The sequence below is a fragment of the Pelophylax lessonae genome (assembly GCF_965119305.1).
Source record: "Pelophylax lessonae genome assembly, chromosome: 4".
NCBI lineage: Eukaryota > Metazoa > Chordata > Amphibia > Anura > Ranidae > Pelophylax > Pelophylax lessonae.
Genome location: NC_138771.1, coordinates 213,495,398 through 213,510,284, shown reverse-complemented (window position 1 = coordinate 213,510,284; position 14,887 = coordinate 213,495,398). Strand labels below are relative to the sequence as shown.

The 14,887-nt window shown below is 45.1% G+C and overlaps 1 protein-coding gene across 2 annotated transcripts in view; it reads left to right on the top strand.

The window, feature by feature from the left end:
• The window catches only part of LOC309553655 (transcriptional regulator QRICH1-like), an 88,658-nt gene that overhangs the window by 20,871 nt on the left and 52,900 nt on the right, over positions 1-14,887 (top strand). For both annotated transcript variants that reach the window (XM_082254956.1, XM_082254955.1), the window contains exons 2-3: positions 3,254-3,358; positions 12,427-13,430. In XM_082254956.1, the coding sequence (XP_082111082.1) occupies positions 12,435-13,430 (996 nt within the window). In that variant the 5' untranslated portion in view covers positions 3,254-3,358; positions 12,427-12,434. The remainder of the gene's footprint in view (positions 1-3,253; positions 3,359-12,426; positions 13,431-14,887) is intronic.

Below are 14,887 nucleotides of genomic sequence, written 5' to 3'. Positions count from 1 at the left end.
CTTTCTAAGAGCCAGTTCACATAAAGTGCTGTGACTGATGTTTTTCCCACACTCGAGGAATGCAAGTCACCTTTTGGACACACAGGAAACCAGTGTTTTCTTTTTCTTCTATTCACACTGCAATGCAGCCTAGAGCTGCACTCCAGCAAGCTGTAATAGGTTGACGATATGCTGCATTTTATCACAGCCCACCATGCTGCTCAACATTGATATTCATAAAGTAGGGTTCCACCCAAAAGTCGAACTTCCACTTATATGCTTCTTTGTCACCTTTCGGGGGAACGGGGACCTGTTTTTGACAGGCACCCTTCCCCCACTTTTGGGAGACAGCGCCGCGGCGCTCTCCCTCTGAAGTTCGGACCCCTCCTTTTTCCTCCGCTTCCAAGCCAATTACAAAGCGCAGAGTGCTTCGCCCATGCGCAGTAGAGAACCAGCTGTGAAGCCGAAAAACTTTACTGCCGAGTTCCCTTACCATTAATGGCGGTGGCAGCTCCCGATAGCTGATATGAAAATCAGCTTTGGGTGCCGACATCACAGGAACCCTGGACAGGTAAGTTCAAATATTTAAAAGTCAGCAGCTACAGTATTTGTAGCTGCTGACTTTTACATTTTTTCATGGGGGGCGTAACTCCTCTTTAATGAAGTGTCACTTTGTATACTTCAAATGAAGTTGAGTAAAAAAAAAAAAAAAGGAATTGTGTGATGCGCTGAAATGCTCATCACACTGCCCCCTACTGCCAGCTTTCTGCACCTGGAACGGACAGCTGCCATACACTAAACCTCCACAGTTTAATGTGCGGCAGCTGACAGGGCAGTGTGAACAGGCCCGAAGTAAAGATGAGGTTCTATCAAAAAATGAGATGACTGGCTTTCCCTCGGTTACACCCCAGGTTGCTGATGTAGCAACAGGGAATGGTACTTGTATAAAAAAAAAATGTTTTTTTTTTTTTTTTTATTTATTTACTTGGATTCAATACCTGGAACTTTCAATATTTATGCAGCAGAAAAGCAAATTAAAGAAAATTGGTTTATTTAGGAAGTGGATTAGCATGAATCCTGGTGAATTTCATGCATGTTCAGGTAGGAAATAAAGTTTACCAGCAAAATGGAATTGAAAAGCAGAAATGCTGTTGTACAGCAATAGTGGCCCTGTTACCTGTCACACATGGAAGTTTTCAAAGCAAATAATACCCAGTTAGTTTGCAGCACTACTAAGATTGATTTCATAGTAGGCATAGGGATGTGGTTCTTCTGAGCAGTGAATGGTACAGTTGTGATCAAAGACCTGAGTGACAGGGACGTGGTACTACTGATAAGTGTTGGTTACATGTATTTAAAGCGGATCTTCACTGCATCTGAGCACCACAAACCAAAAACACTATTTAATTCATTTTTAATATTTAAAACAACCCCCCCCCCCATCCATCCATCCATCCATGTCTCCATGCTTTACTTTGGTAAGAAATCACTTTGAAAAACACCCCCAAGATGGCTGTGACCATCTTGAGTAAGGGGAAATGATTAATGTAGCATTTACTTCCTGCCCTTAGTTCAGGTATGTATGCAGGAGTGTGATGAGCTGTGAAACCCCCTCCTGAAGACTCCTGGGATGTATGACATAATTTGCTTAGACATGAAACCAGGGGGTAACTGAAGAAATGTAAAAAAAAAAAAAAAAAAATCTAGTTTAAAACCGGAAAGTACATCATATTTACTTATCTTTTTACTAATGCTAGGAGCATGGGATTAAAAATCATGTTAATTGGGAGAGTGAAGTTCCACTTTAGGAACTAATCAGAAACGACAATGACAGGAACATGAGCTATAGAGTGGATAATGTATATTGTGTAGGCAGAAAGTGATGGGCTGTAGTCCTTATGACAGGGATTGGCTGCCTCTTTCAGATGACTAGTCTAAATTCTTATGCTTTGCATTACTACCTAAATTCTAGTGCCGTGTTACTTATTTCCATAATTCTGTAGTGATACAATTCCCTGAATTGTTTCTTTACTGGCATTGGGAGTTCCCATACATCTACCAAGAATGGTGAAATTTTTATTTTAGAAAACAGGAAATACTTGTATCTTTGTCTGTAATCTGTATTAGATCAGAAGCTAGAAATGGAAGTATAAAGGTTTTGTAAAGTCAGTATAGCACAGAACAAAATATTAAAAATCTATTTTTTTTTTTTTTCTTAACTTTAAAAAATACACACACACATATATATCTAATCTATACCCATATTTAAAATACTATATATATATATATATATATATATATAGAGAGAGAGAGATATATATATATTTTTTTTTAAGTAATACCGTAGCACTGTCAGTCAGCCAGATATACCATTGTATACCTTTTTATGAAGAACAATTCTAGTAATACTATTCAGATTCGACTTGAGGTTCAGGCTGATGTGAGTTTCCCCGCATCCAATTCGCATGACAGGAGGCGGTTCACACACCTCCGGGGCAGCTGCGGTCCACACTGGAAAAGGGTCCTGTGCATCTTCTGATCCGTTTTCAGGTCCGAATTCAGGCACAAATTTCGGACCCGATTTGCACCTGAAACAGAAAAGGGATGCACCAGACCCCTTGCTGTGAGCCGCAGCATGTGTGATCCCACTTTTTAAGTAGAACGAGTGGCAAAACATTTTTTTCTTTTTGGATAAAGGGAGGGTTAGAACCCTTGTCAGTTTTTTTTTTTTTTTTTGCCATTTGTGTTTGAGATTTTCCTTCACATCCTGTCCCATAGCCAAAACAAAGTGAGAGGAATCCTGGGGTGTCACCAGAACTAATGTCCCTATTGGAAGATTTCCCCTCTATTCCTGTTCTGGGGTTCAACCCAAATTTTAGAATTTTCTTTTACTTTCATTTTTGATGATCATGGTAAATGGGACAAATTGAGAGGGTGAATCTTCTTAATGGGCACACAGACCCTAACGAGTTTTGATCTCCACTCTGGCTCTGGCAGCGAAACCGTGGAGTGGGCAAAAAGGTTGAAGGAGCAAAACTAGTACTTTGACCTTTTATTGGCAAAGTACAACTTCACTAAAATCATGCCATAGGATGCAGATGTTATGCATTTCTAGAACTCCTAGTGTGAACTTACAGATCATCTTTTTACTGTAAAACATGGGCCAAAAAAAAAAAATCACTTTTAAAAAAAAAAAAAAACTACTACTGAGATATGTTGGGTTGATTGTTGTTGTTTTTTTTTTTTTTTTAATATATATATTTTTTCATTTTAGAATCCCAGTACTATCAACAAAGCAAGTGATCTCTCAGCTGGTGACTTCCTTGATAATTGTGGACATGAGGACAGTGATTATCTTGATGATCAATGTCAGAGTAAGGTATGATGAATTCTTAGAAACCTATATTTAACTTGTCAATTTTATTAAGAAGAGGCAGCAAATACTTCTATAAGACCTTTTCTCTACGGGGTGATAGTCTCGATTCCGACTTCGGAAAGTTTTCAGGGGTTTTACTCAAACCTGTTTAAAGTCCCCAGTAAAGAAGGCAGGTGCATCCAATTCTGGACCTCAAGGCACTGAACTGCTTTGTGTGGGTGCAGAAGTTCGGAATGGAGTCTGTTTGCATGGTGTTGGCTTCCCTGCATCATGGGGATTTTCTTGCCTTCGACATCGAGGACGCTTACCTTCACATTCCAATATGTGTCAGTCTTCAGCACTTCCTCCGCTTTGCTGTGGGGAGAGGAGCATTTTCAGTTTGTGGTGTTACCTTTTCGTCTCGCCTCCGCTCCTTGGGTCTTCACAAAAGTGTTTGCCCCAGTCCTTTCATGTTATGCCAATGGAGGTTCGCGGTCTCCTACTGCTCTGGTGGAAAACCTGGAAATCACCATACGAGCTTGAGGGAGTTTGGCTGAATTCTGAATGTTCAGCAGTCTGCTCTAGTTTTGTCCACAAGCTGGGCTATCTTTGTCTGACTCTGGATTCGGCCTAAGCCAGAGTGCTCCTTCCTCTGAACAAACTCCAGAAACTACAGGCTGCAATTCATCTCCTGCCATCCAGCAGATGGTCATCCCTCCAGGACTTGCATGCGGGTGCTGGGCCTGATGGTGTCTACCTTTTTGAGGCAGTTCCGTTTACACAGTTCTATACGAGGTCTCTGCATGGGAGATTGTAGCCAAATGCGACAAGAATCTGCAGTCTCTGGTTCCTCACCTTGTATTGGACAGTGGTCACGATGGATGCCAGCCTGTCTGGCTGGGGAGGCATCCTCTGCAAATATTCTGCTCAGGGGATCTGGACACTGAAAGAGTCCAGACTTCTGATCAATGTCTTGGAACTACGAGTGATCAGACTGTGCCTGGAACATTGGACAGATCATCTTTAGGGGTGTCCAGTGCGTATTTAATCAGACACGGCCGTGGCATATGTCAGTCACCAGGGGGACACAAGAAGTGTCCTGGCAGCTCAAGAGGTAGCCCGCATTCTAGGGTAGGCAGAATGGTTTGTTCCAGCCCTCTCCACCGTATACATTCTCTGGGTTCAAAACTGGCAGGCGTTGGACCAAGGGGAGTGGTCCCTTCATCCAGAGTGTAACGGACCGTTTCAGCAGACATGGGGTTAAAATCCGTTTAGGCGATATGCCCCTTTCTGAGAGAACAGGCACAGCTACTTGCAGGAGATCACACTCCCGAACTGGATACAATATAGCACTCCAACCTGGAACCTCACGAATAGTTGCTAGCAGACGAACAGGAGAAGCATACATCAGCTTACATTCCTAGCAATCGGTCTCCAACAGCATACAGTGAATCCCCCCAAGGACGAGACAAAGCTCCGTGTGGAAGGTCAAACAGTGGAATGTTTATTGAGGGCTCCCTGCCCCTGTATTTATGCAGGTCTCCCACCTGGTGGACACTCCCCTAGAGGACCAGATGGAAGACTGTAACACAAACAGACATGTATCACATTACAGACTCCCAGAAGCAAAACATCCCCACAATGCATCCTGGCTTCCTCCCTTAGTAGACAGCCAGGTGAGCTCATTAACATGTTTATCAATAGTCTCAGTTAATCAGTAGACATTCCTCAGGAGGGGGCTGCTGGAAACAATCCCCCCCTCTCTCTCTCTGCAGCTAGAACTAGTTTTCACAGCGAGACTCCATTACACGCATGGGGACCCAAATACAGTATTCTGCTTTAAAATATATAAAGTTACTTTTTATACACTAAACATAGACATGTTACATATCCCCAGATAGCTCAGGTCTGAGTGCACATTATTAGGTGAATGGCACTCAGACCCCACGAATACAATTTAATTGCCAGGGAGTCAAAGTCTTTTAAAGTCTGGTCCATAGTCCAAAGGCAGCAGGCGGGCAACCAGGCTCCTCCAATGCAATGTGGCGAGACTGGTCTCGTCACATCTCTCCCCCTTTTCAAAAAGACTAACAGGGTACCTGACCTCCTGCCGGTCAGTGCCCTTGTTAGTCCAGCAGTCCACCCACAAAACAGAAACAGCAGTACAGCCCACCCAAAAGAACTGGCTACTACACCTGGGTAGAAGAGAAATTTGTCCATGTCCAGGTGCCTCACCTTGGCTGTGTGGGGGACTGGTAGACTGCCTTGGTGGGTTGCTGAGTGGGCAGAGACCAGCGGTACTCTGCCCTGGTGCCAGCGCTACCACAGAAGTAGCCTGGTTGGAGACGGGTTGTTGGAGGGGGAGACCGCCTGTCTCCCCTTTAGATACACCACCATGCTGCTGTGGGGGAAGACCGACTGTCTTCCCTTTGGCTAAACAGCCCTGTTGCTGGGGGTCAGGACCGACTGTCCCTACCCCCTGTGCTGTGAGTGCAGAGACCACAGTCCCATCTGCACTGTTGGGGGGCTTACTGTCTCCCCCTGGTACGTTAAGCTGCTGCTGTGGGATGGAGACTGGGCTCCCAATTCCCAACAAATCAAACTGTCCATGGGGAGAGGGGGTAACAAGCTCCTCTCCCAAATATACTTCCAGCCCCTGGGGAGGGAGACCGTCTGTCTCTGCTCCCAATACAGTGTCCTGTTGCTGGGGAAAGGAGACTAGGCTCTCTGTTTCCTGCAGGACACTCTGCTGCTGTGGGATGGAGACTGGGCTCCCAATTCCCAACAAATCATGCTGCCGCTGGGGAGGGAGGACACTGCTCTCCTCTCCCTGCACTTCACACTGCCTTCCTGGCATATCACTCTGCTGCTGGGGGGCAGGAACAACTACCTCTGCCCCCTGTAACTCAGCCAGCCGCTGGGGAGGGAGGACGCTGCTCTCCTCTCCCTGCACTTTACACTGCCGCTGGGGAATGGAGACTGGGCTCCCAATTCCCTGCAGGACCGGTGGAGAGACCTCGGTCCCATCTCTACCGGCCACCTGGGGTTCTTCCCAGTAAAACTTTACCATGTCATCCCCTCTGAATGGGTCTGGCTCTGGGTCTGTCCTGCTGCTCTCCTGCTGAGCCTTCTCATAGTATTGGAACAGCTGCTGGTAGCCCTGTTCTAGCTCCATCTCCCGGGTCACCAGGTGGACCAGGTCTTGCTCAATTTCGTGAGCGTCGTCCCAGTCATACCTGCTCTCCCTCCACTCCAAGAGATCATTGAACCGGGCTTGTGTAGGGCTCCCAAATTCCAGCTCTGAAAAAGACTCCCATAACAAGCCAGGACCATCAAACTCCTCTCCCTCTGGCTTGTCATGCTCGGCTGTCCAGGGCAGGTACTGTGCAACACACCACCACAGCGCCTGGTAGGCATCCTCCAGCCACATCTCCTGCCATACCCGGAGCTCCAATTCTTTTACCCATTCCTCCCGGGGCTGCTCCCCCAGGAAGGGCATCCGCAGGGCTACACGCTTCTGCAACCGCTGGTCTTCCTTGGGGAGTCTCTCACCCCGCTGGTACTCCACAATGCCCAGTGCCTGGTACCAGATGCCTTTACGGACTGCATCTCGGTCATCCATGGCACCCTCATCGAACTCCACTGCTGGTTCCATGCTGGTGCTGTCAGGGTCGCTGTACTGGGACATGCGTTGCCCTCAATTGTAAAATCCAGAGCAATGGTGTCTCCTGTAGCTGTCCTTCTGGCTGTAGGAACGATCACGCCGCTTGCCACCAAATGTAACGGACCGTTTCAGCAGACAAGGGGTTAAAATCCGTTTAGGCGATATGCCCCTTTCTGAGAGAACAGGCACAGCTACTTGCAGGAGATCACACTCCCGAACTGGATACAATATAGCACTCCAACCTGGAACCTCACGAATAGTTGCTAGCAGACGAACAGGAGAAGCATACATCAGCTTACATTCCTAGCAATCGGTCTCCAACAGCATACAGTGAATCCCCCCAAGGACGAGACAAAGCTCCGTGTGGAAGGTCAAACAGTGGAATGTTTATTGAGGGCTCCCTGCCCCTGTATTTATGCAGGTCTCCCACCTGGTGGACACTCCCCTAGAGGACCAGATGGAAGACTGTAACACAAACAGACATGTATCACATTACAGACTCCCAGAAGCAAAACATCCCCACAATGCATCCTGGCTTCCTCCCTTAGTAGACAGCCAGGTGAGCTCATTAACATGTTTATCAATAGTCTCAGTTAATCAGTAGACATTCCTCAGGAGGGGGCTGCTGGAAACAATCCCCCCCTCTCTCTCTCTGCAGCTAGAACTAGTTTTCACAGCGAGACTCCATTACACGCATGGGGACCCAAATACAGTATTCTGCTTTAAAATATATAAAGTTACTTTTTATACACTAAACATAGACATGTTACATATCCCCAGATAGCTCAGGTCTGAGTGCACATTATTAGGTGAATGGCACTCAGACCCCACGAATACAGTTTAATTGCCAGGGAGTCAAAGTCTTTTAAAGTCTGGTCCATAGTCCAAAGGCAGCAGGCGGGCAACCAGGCTCCTCCAATGCAATGTGGCGAGACTGGTCTCGTCACACAGAGGGATTTCATCAGTTGTGTCTCTGGTAGGGCATCCCTGAGGTGGATCTGTTGGCTTCCTGGCTCAACAGAAAGGTGCAGAGGTTTGTGGCTCAGTCACGGGATCCTCTGGTGGATGCCACAAATGCGCTGGTGTCCCGTGGGGTCAGTATTGTCTGATTTTTGCCTTTCCTCCTCTCAAGCTTCTGCCAAGACTTCTACGCAGGATTGAAGCGGAAGGGATTCCGGTCATCTTAATGGCCCTGGACTGGCCTTGCCGGGCTTGGTATGCTGATCTGGTGCGGCTGGTCGCCGACGTTCCTTGGAAGCTTCCTCTCTGGGAGGATCTGTTATCCCAAGGACCTATCTTCCATCCTGCTTTACAGTCATGAGTCGGTGTTTCCAATGCTGTTAAAAGCCAGGAAACCTACTTCTAGGTAGATCTTCCTTGGTACGTGGAAGAACTACATTGCGTGGTGTGAGTCTCTTGGGGTTCATCTTCGCTCTTGTTCGTTGGCTCGGATCTTGACCTTCCTTCAACGTGGGGATGTGCAGAAACTGGCCTTAAGTACTCTCAAGGGTCATGTCGACCTTAGTGGTCTTATTTCAATGGCCTTTGACCACATACTCCCTGGTGCGTAATTTTCTTCAGGGAATAAGGCACTTGACAACTCCAGTGCGGTCTCTGTTGCTGTCTTGTGACCTTGATTTGGTGCTCTGTCCTCCAGAAGCCTCTTGTTGAGAATCTTTGGGAGATTCCCCTGCTTACGCTGTCCCAGAAGGTGGCCTTTTTGTTGGCTTTCACCTCTGCATGCAGGTTGTTGGAATTGGTTGTTGTTCACTTTACTTGGTGGTTCACAGTGATAAGGTTCATCGCCCCTGTACGTCGTTCCTTTCAAATGTTGTCTCTGATTTTCATTTGAATGAAGACGTGTTGCCTTCCCTGTGTCCCAGGCAAAAAAACATCCTAAGGATCCAAGGCATCCTGTCTTGCATGCCTTGGATGTGGTGTGGTCTGGGCAATTAGGGTGTACCTGGGAGCTACGGGGTCTTTTTTAGGAAGTCAGACTCACTATTTGTGCTCATGGATGGGCCTCGGAAAGGTTTGTCTGCTTCCTCTGCAACCATTTCCAGATGGATCAGACAGACGGTGGTTTAGGCCTATTCCATCTGGGGTCAGGTTCCTCCTTTCCCTGTCACTCTACTCGGGCACTCAGTGCCTCCTGGGTCTTTCGTCATCAGGCGTCAGTGACGCAGGTTTGCAAAGCGGCCACCTGGTCGCCGGTTCACTAAGTTCTATAAAGTGGATGTGTTGGCATCTGCGGATGCTTCTTTTGGCCGCAAGGTTTTGCAGGCTGCTGTTGGACCTGATCCTTTTTGAGGGTGTATTGTTTTTTTTAGGTGGGCTCCAGTTGTTTTAGTTGAGCTCCTGTTGCCTGGTTGGCTACGGTTTAGCCTTGGGAAATTTTGCTGTTCCCACCCCTCATGTTTGACACTGCTTTGGGACGTCCCAATGGTTATGAAGATCAGGAGCTGTGTCTGTCAATGAAAGAAAGAGAAAATTTTCTCAATTTTTGACTTACCGTAAAATCCATTTCTCTGATGTTCATTGATGGACACAGCACCCACCCCTCTATGGAGTTGTAATACTTCTGACACTGCTTGTAACAAAACTGAGTACCTATAGCAGAGAGAGGGAGTATACCTTCTGGAACTGCCCATAGGCATAGTCCAGTTCTTTTTCTGCCTAGTGTCCTACTCCTGTAGGGGGCAGTATAACCCAATGGTTATGAAGATCAGGAGCTGTGTCCGTCAATGAACATTAGAGCAATGGATTTTGCGGTAAGTCAAAAATCCCATCTTCCCTGGCAGGCCCTTTCATTAGAACCTGCCATGGCCAATAATAGTCTGACAAGCATTAGGGAAATAGACTAAACTTGTGGCAAGGTATCCAGCTTTACTCCTCACTAAACCCTCATTTGTGGAGTGTTTAGAGTTTATGCTGACAGCCCTGAAGTTGTGTGTAGATGTTTAGTGGATGTCTCCCATATAGGTCTCCTATTAGTGTAAATGTAGAGAACTCTGTGGTTGAAATGTGGGGCTGCGGAGTGGGCATGTTGAACGCATTTGCTGCACATGCTCTTCAGGGGTAAATGTAGCTTTGGAGCTCCCTTGGACCCCTCAAACCCCCCCCCCCTCCCCATCAAGGAGGATAGGGGGGATGAGCGTACTCGTCTACCCATTATTAGCTGAGAAGAATCACCCCTCCTCTGAGAAGAATTCCATTGGTTACTGCACTGCAAGCCCTAGGTCCCTTAAACCCCCCCCAAACCTGCGGACAAGTCCTCTTCAGTCTGAAGGGGTCTCCCCACTTTCCAAAGTAGAGGAAGTCGCTTACTTTTTGCAGACATTAAGACAGACCGCAACTCAAAGGCGTGGGTACGAGAGGTGGTTGTAACAGGCTACAAGTGAGAGGTCTGCTTCCAACCCGCACCTCACTCTTTCAACATTCCAGTCTCAGTCATCTCTCAGATTAGCAGCTTTGGTGGTTATTCTGGAGCAAGAGGTTTTCACCCCAATTGCTATTTTGAAAAGGATCCAAGGATTTAATGCTAACCTTTTCACGGTTCTAAAAGCAATAGGTGAATACACCCAATCTTGGATCTGAAGGCTCAAAATGACTTAGTTCGATCCCAAAATGTCTGTATGGAATGCACCCTGGTAACCCTTCTGCTAATGCTCCCATTATTGCCCACTGAACCTTGCTACCCCCCCCCCCCATCACCCAGTTAAAAAGCCCCTCTAACTTTTCGGCCATCTTCTCTCCCAGTACAGCTGCCCTTTGTGGAGAAACCCCTCTTGGCAAGCACAGAGGGTAAAATGTTTCTTGTAGTTGGTTACCAGGTTTGCACACATCTCAGGAGGGATTTTGTTCCACTCTTCTTTACAGGGCTTCTCTAAATCCTTAAGGTTTCTTGGCTGTCGCTTGGCAACTCGAAGTTTCAGCTCCCTCCATAAATGTTTTATAGGATTAAGGTCTCGAGACTAGCTTGGCCACTCCTTGACCTTTATTGTGCTTCTACTTGAGCCACTCCTTTGTTGCCTTGTATGTTTTGGGTCATTGTCATGCTGGGAGACCCATCCATGTTGTTCTTAAGGCTCCTGTACACTACAGCTTCTAAATTTTAAATTAATTTAGGAGCTTTCAGCATTGTTTTTTTTTTTTTTTTTTTTGTCAAAGCTCCCAAACTTAACTCCCTAAAAAGCCTATTTGTCTATGTACACATAGGCTTTTACTAGAGTTTAGAAGCTGCTGCGGTTAGGGGAGGCTCAATCTCCCTCTCCTGAAAGTGGAAGAATCCCGTTCGGGATAGGGAAGTTTTGACTGCCACGTTTGGAGTTTTCCAGCGGCCGGCGGTCAACCTTGTCTGTGTGTACATGAGCCCTTAGGGTCATAGTCACCATTTTTTCTTCCTCCAAACATGGCAAATCGGGTAAATGCCAAAGAGCTCAATCTTGCTCTTCTCTGACCACAGCACTTCCTCCCAATCCTTCTCTCAATCATTTAGATGTCCATTGGCAGACTTCAGATGGGCCTGTACATGTTCTTTCAGGAGGGGGTGACCTTGTGGGCACTGCAGGATTTCATTCCATGGTGGCGTATCGTGTTACCAATGGTTTGGTGACTGTGGTCCCAACTGCCTGGAGATCATTCACAAGCTCCTCCCATATAGTTCTGTGCTCATCCCTCACTTTTCTCATGATCATCCTTACTCCATGAGGCAACATCTTGCATGGGGCTCCAGACCAAGGACGGTTGATGGTTATTTTGTATTTCTTCCATTTGCGAATAATCTCTCCCAACAGTTGTCTCCTTCTCACCAAGCTTCTTTCTGATGATCTTGTAGCCCATTCCAGCCTTGTGCAGGTCTGCAATCTTGTCCCTGACGTCCTTTGACAGCTCTTTGGTCTTGCCCATGATGGTGAAGTTTGAATGGAAGAAAGCGTGTACAAATGTGTACAGGTGTCTTTTATACACATAATGATTTGTAGTTAGGAGCACCTTCTTAAATTGACAGGACTAATCTGTGTACCACATGAGGACATACTGTAGCCAGGCTGTGGGAGCCAGAATTATTGTTGGTTAGTAGGGCATCAAATACTTATTTTACTCAATGAACTGCAACTCAATTTCTAACATTTGTAAGATGTTAATTTTCTGTCTCTATCATTTGAAATACACCTATGATAAAAATTAGACTCTTCATTTCTTTGCAAGTTTTAAAATACACCTATGATAAAAAATTTTAGACCCATTATTTCTTTGCAAGTGGGCAAACTTACAAAATCTGCAGGGGATCAAATAATTTCCCCACTGTGTATAGGGTCTTTTACTTTTTTTTTTTTTTTTTTTAAATACATTTTTTTGTTTTGCTTGTGTGATGTTTAATTGATCAGTGTTCTCTGTATGCTGATTTTATATATTTTGTTTCTAATAGCCAGAACCATGAACCATTCTTTAGAAAACTCCATTCCATATGAAGATTACTTAAGAATGAAAGCCCAGACCATACCCCCACACCGCATGAAGGAATTCTTAGATTCACTCAATGGAAAGGGAGCTGAGGAAATGCAGCAGTTTGTACACTCTCCGATTTCTGTCTATCAACAAAGGAACCATTTCTTCTACATGGATAGTGCAGATGTGGCTGGGTCTTTGTTGGAGCTTGCTAGGCCCATTGCATCCCCTTTACAGCATCCTACAGTAAGTCCTGGAGTTCCGCTTGATCAGCATCACCTCCCAATGCACCATGTGCAGTTGCGACAGAGCCACAATATTGATGTTCAGCAAGGCCAGACAAATAAGACTTTGCAGCAGCAGGTTGATGTACAGACTGTTTCTGATGGACAAAATGCTACATCAACCTCACAGGATAGGAGGTCATGTTCATCAGGATTGTCTCAACCAGTAAAAAAAAGAAAATTTGATTTGCCAATTGAAGATGGCTACACTGTTAATCACACATCCATACAAAATGCTCCTGCTGCAGTCCTTGCACTGCCTGTGCAGAGCCAGCAACAAGCCTACATTCCTCTTCGCCAAGAGCTGCTAACTGTAGATAGTAGTCAGTTGTATGGACTAGTACCTGCGAGTTCTTCGACTGCTGGACAGTTGCCTAATGTGGAGTCTTGGGCAATATTTTCTGCCCATGCTACTTGCCCGGAGTCTCAAACTTTAATAAATAATTCTGTTCCTCAGGATAACTGTGGATTAGTACAGATGGGAGAAATTCCAATGAATCCAAGCAACATTAAATTGGAAGAATGCAAAGAGACTTTTGAAGCAAAAAAGAACATCTCTGATAAAACGACACATAATGCTGGCACATCTGGGTTTCCTATGTCAATACTAAACATGAACGGGAATATTCAAATTCCATTACCCTTGCAAACAGGGGGACGGGTATATCAGTCTTCAAAATACTGGGATCAGCAAGTGCAGGTTGGTTAACCTATAATGGATGATGAAATAAATGATCCTATGCTTATTTTGCTTGCACTAAATCTTTTTATAGCATAGTTTAAATTTTTTAAAATTTTTTTTTTTGAGTACTCTTTTCTCCATTGCAGCCACACTCACGCATTGAACAGATTGTGCTCTGTACAGAGTGCTTCCGGTTCATTCACAAAAAGAAAAAATATTAAACACGAATGGCCATTCATGTTTATTTCAGTACTGTCTAAATGTGTTCACACAAACACAGCCACCCATCACAAGACAAGCCATATATTACCTATAAGGTATCGTGGGATATTCCACACTTTTTGTGTCAGTACTGTATTTATGAATGATCACACTGATGTCCATTCCAGATAGATATTCTGATCGAAGTTCATGGTTGCTGAAGAGACCATAAACTTTGTAGCATGTGGGAAATGCAGCTGACATAATGCCTAGTGACCTGGTAAGCTGGAAGTTGTGTGCCACCGTATGCTGTACGTCGATAGCAGAAAAAGGGTTAAATACAGCAGTTATTATAAGCTGTCTTACACAGCCAAGACCTAGGTGGAATGAAGTCATAGCATTCCAAGTCATCCCTATGCAAATATACTGAGGCTTATTAAGGAAAACCACAGTAGGGGAAAAAGGCTTTTGAGACCGAAAGGGAAAAAAAACCATACAGTGCCTTAAAGTATTCACCCTCTTTGTTTTCCTGTTTTGTTGCATTACAACCCAGAATGAAAATACATTTCCGGGGACTTTGCACTATGTGATGTACAGAACTGTACTACTACTTTGAGAGTGCAAAATTGTTTAGTGTGATTCAAACAAGAACTAAGACAAAGACAAATCTTGAGAGTGCAGAAGTATTCACCCCCTTTGCTATGAATCACCCGAACAATATTGGGTCAAACCAATTGACTTCAGAAGTCCCATGATTACGTAAGATACACCTGTATGCAACCAGTGTCACATGTCAGTATAAATACAATACACCTCTTCTGAAATGCCCCAGAGTTTGCAAAACCACTAAGCAACATGAAGACCAGGGAGCTCTGCAAACAAGTCAGATAAAGTTGAAAGAGAAAAATTTTAAAAAATAAAATGAATTAACCGTTTACATTGCACCAATGATCTGCTCCAGATTCTGGTTCCTCCAGTCTTAGCAAATTCCCCTCAATGTATATATCCCATTGAATTTATAAATGAAACCTTTCTCTGTTCAGATCGGATTTTAAACTGCCTGTTCCATGTGTACTGCTATTTACCAAGAATTCTTTTTTTGGGGGGGGGGGGGGGATATTTACCTTATTTTACAATCTCACCTGTAACTTTAGGGGTTCTCCTGGTGTATAAGTTCGTCACGCTGATAAACGTAAGAGGATCACAGTGGTAGTGCTCAGAGGTCACACATTGTAGCGTAGACATCATACATGCATACTTTGCTTTAGCGATTG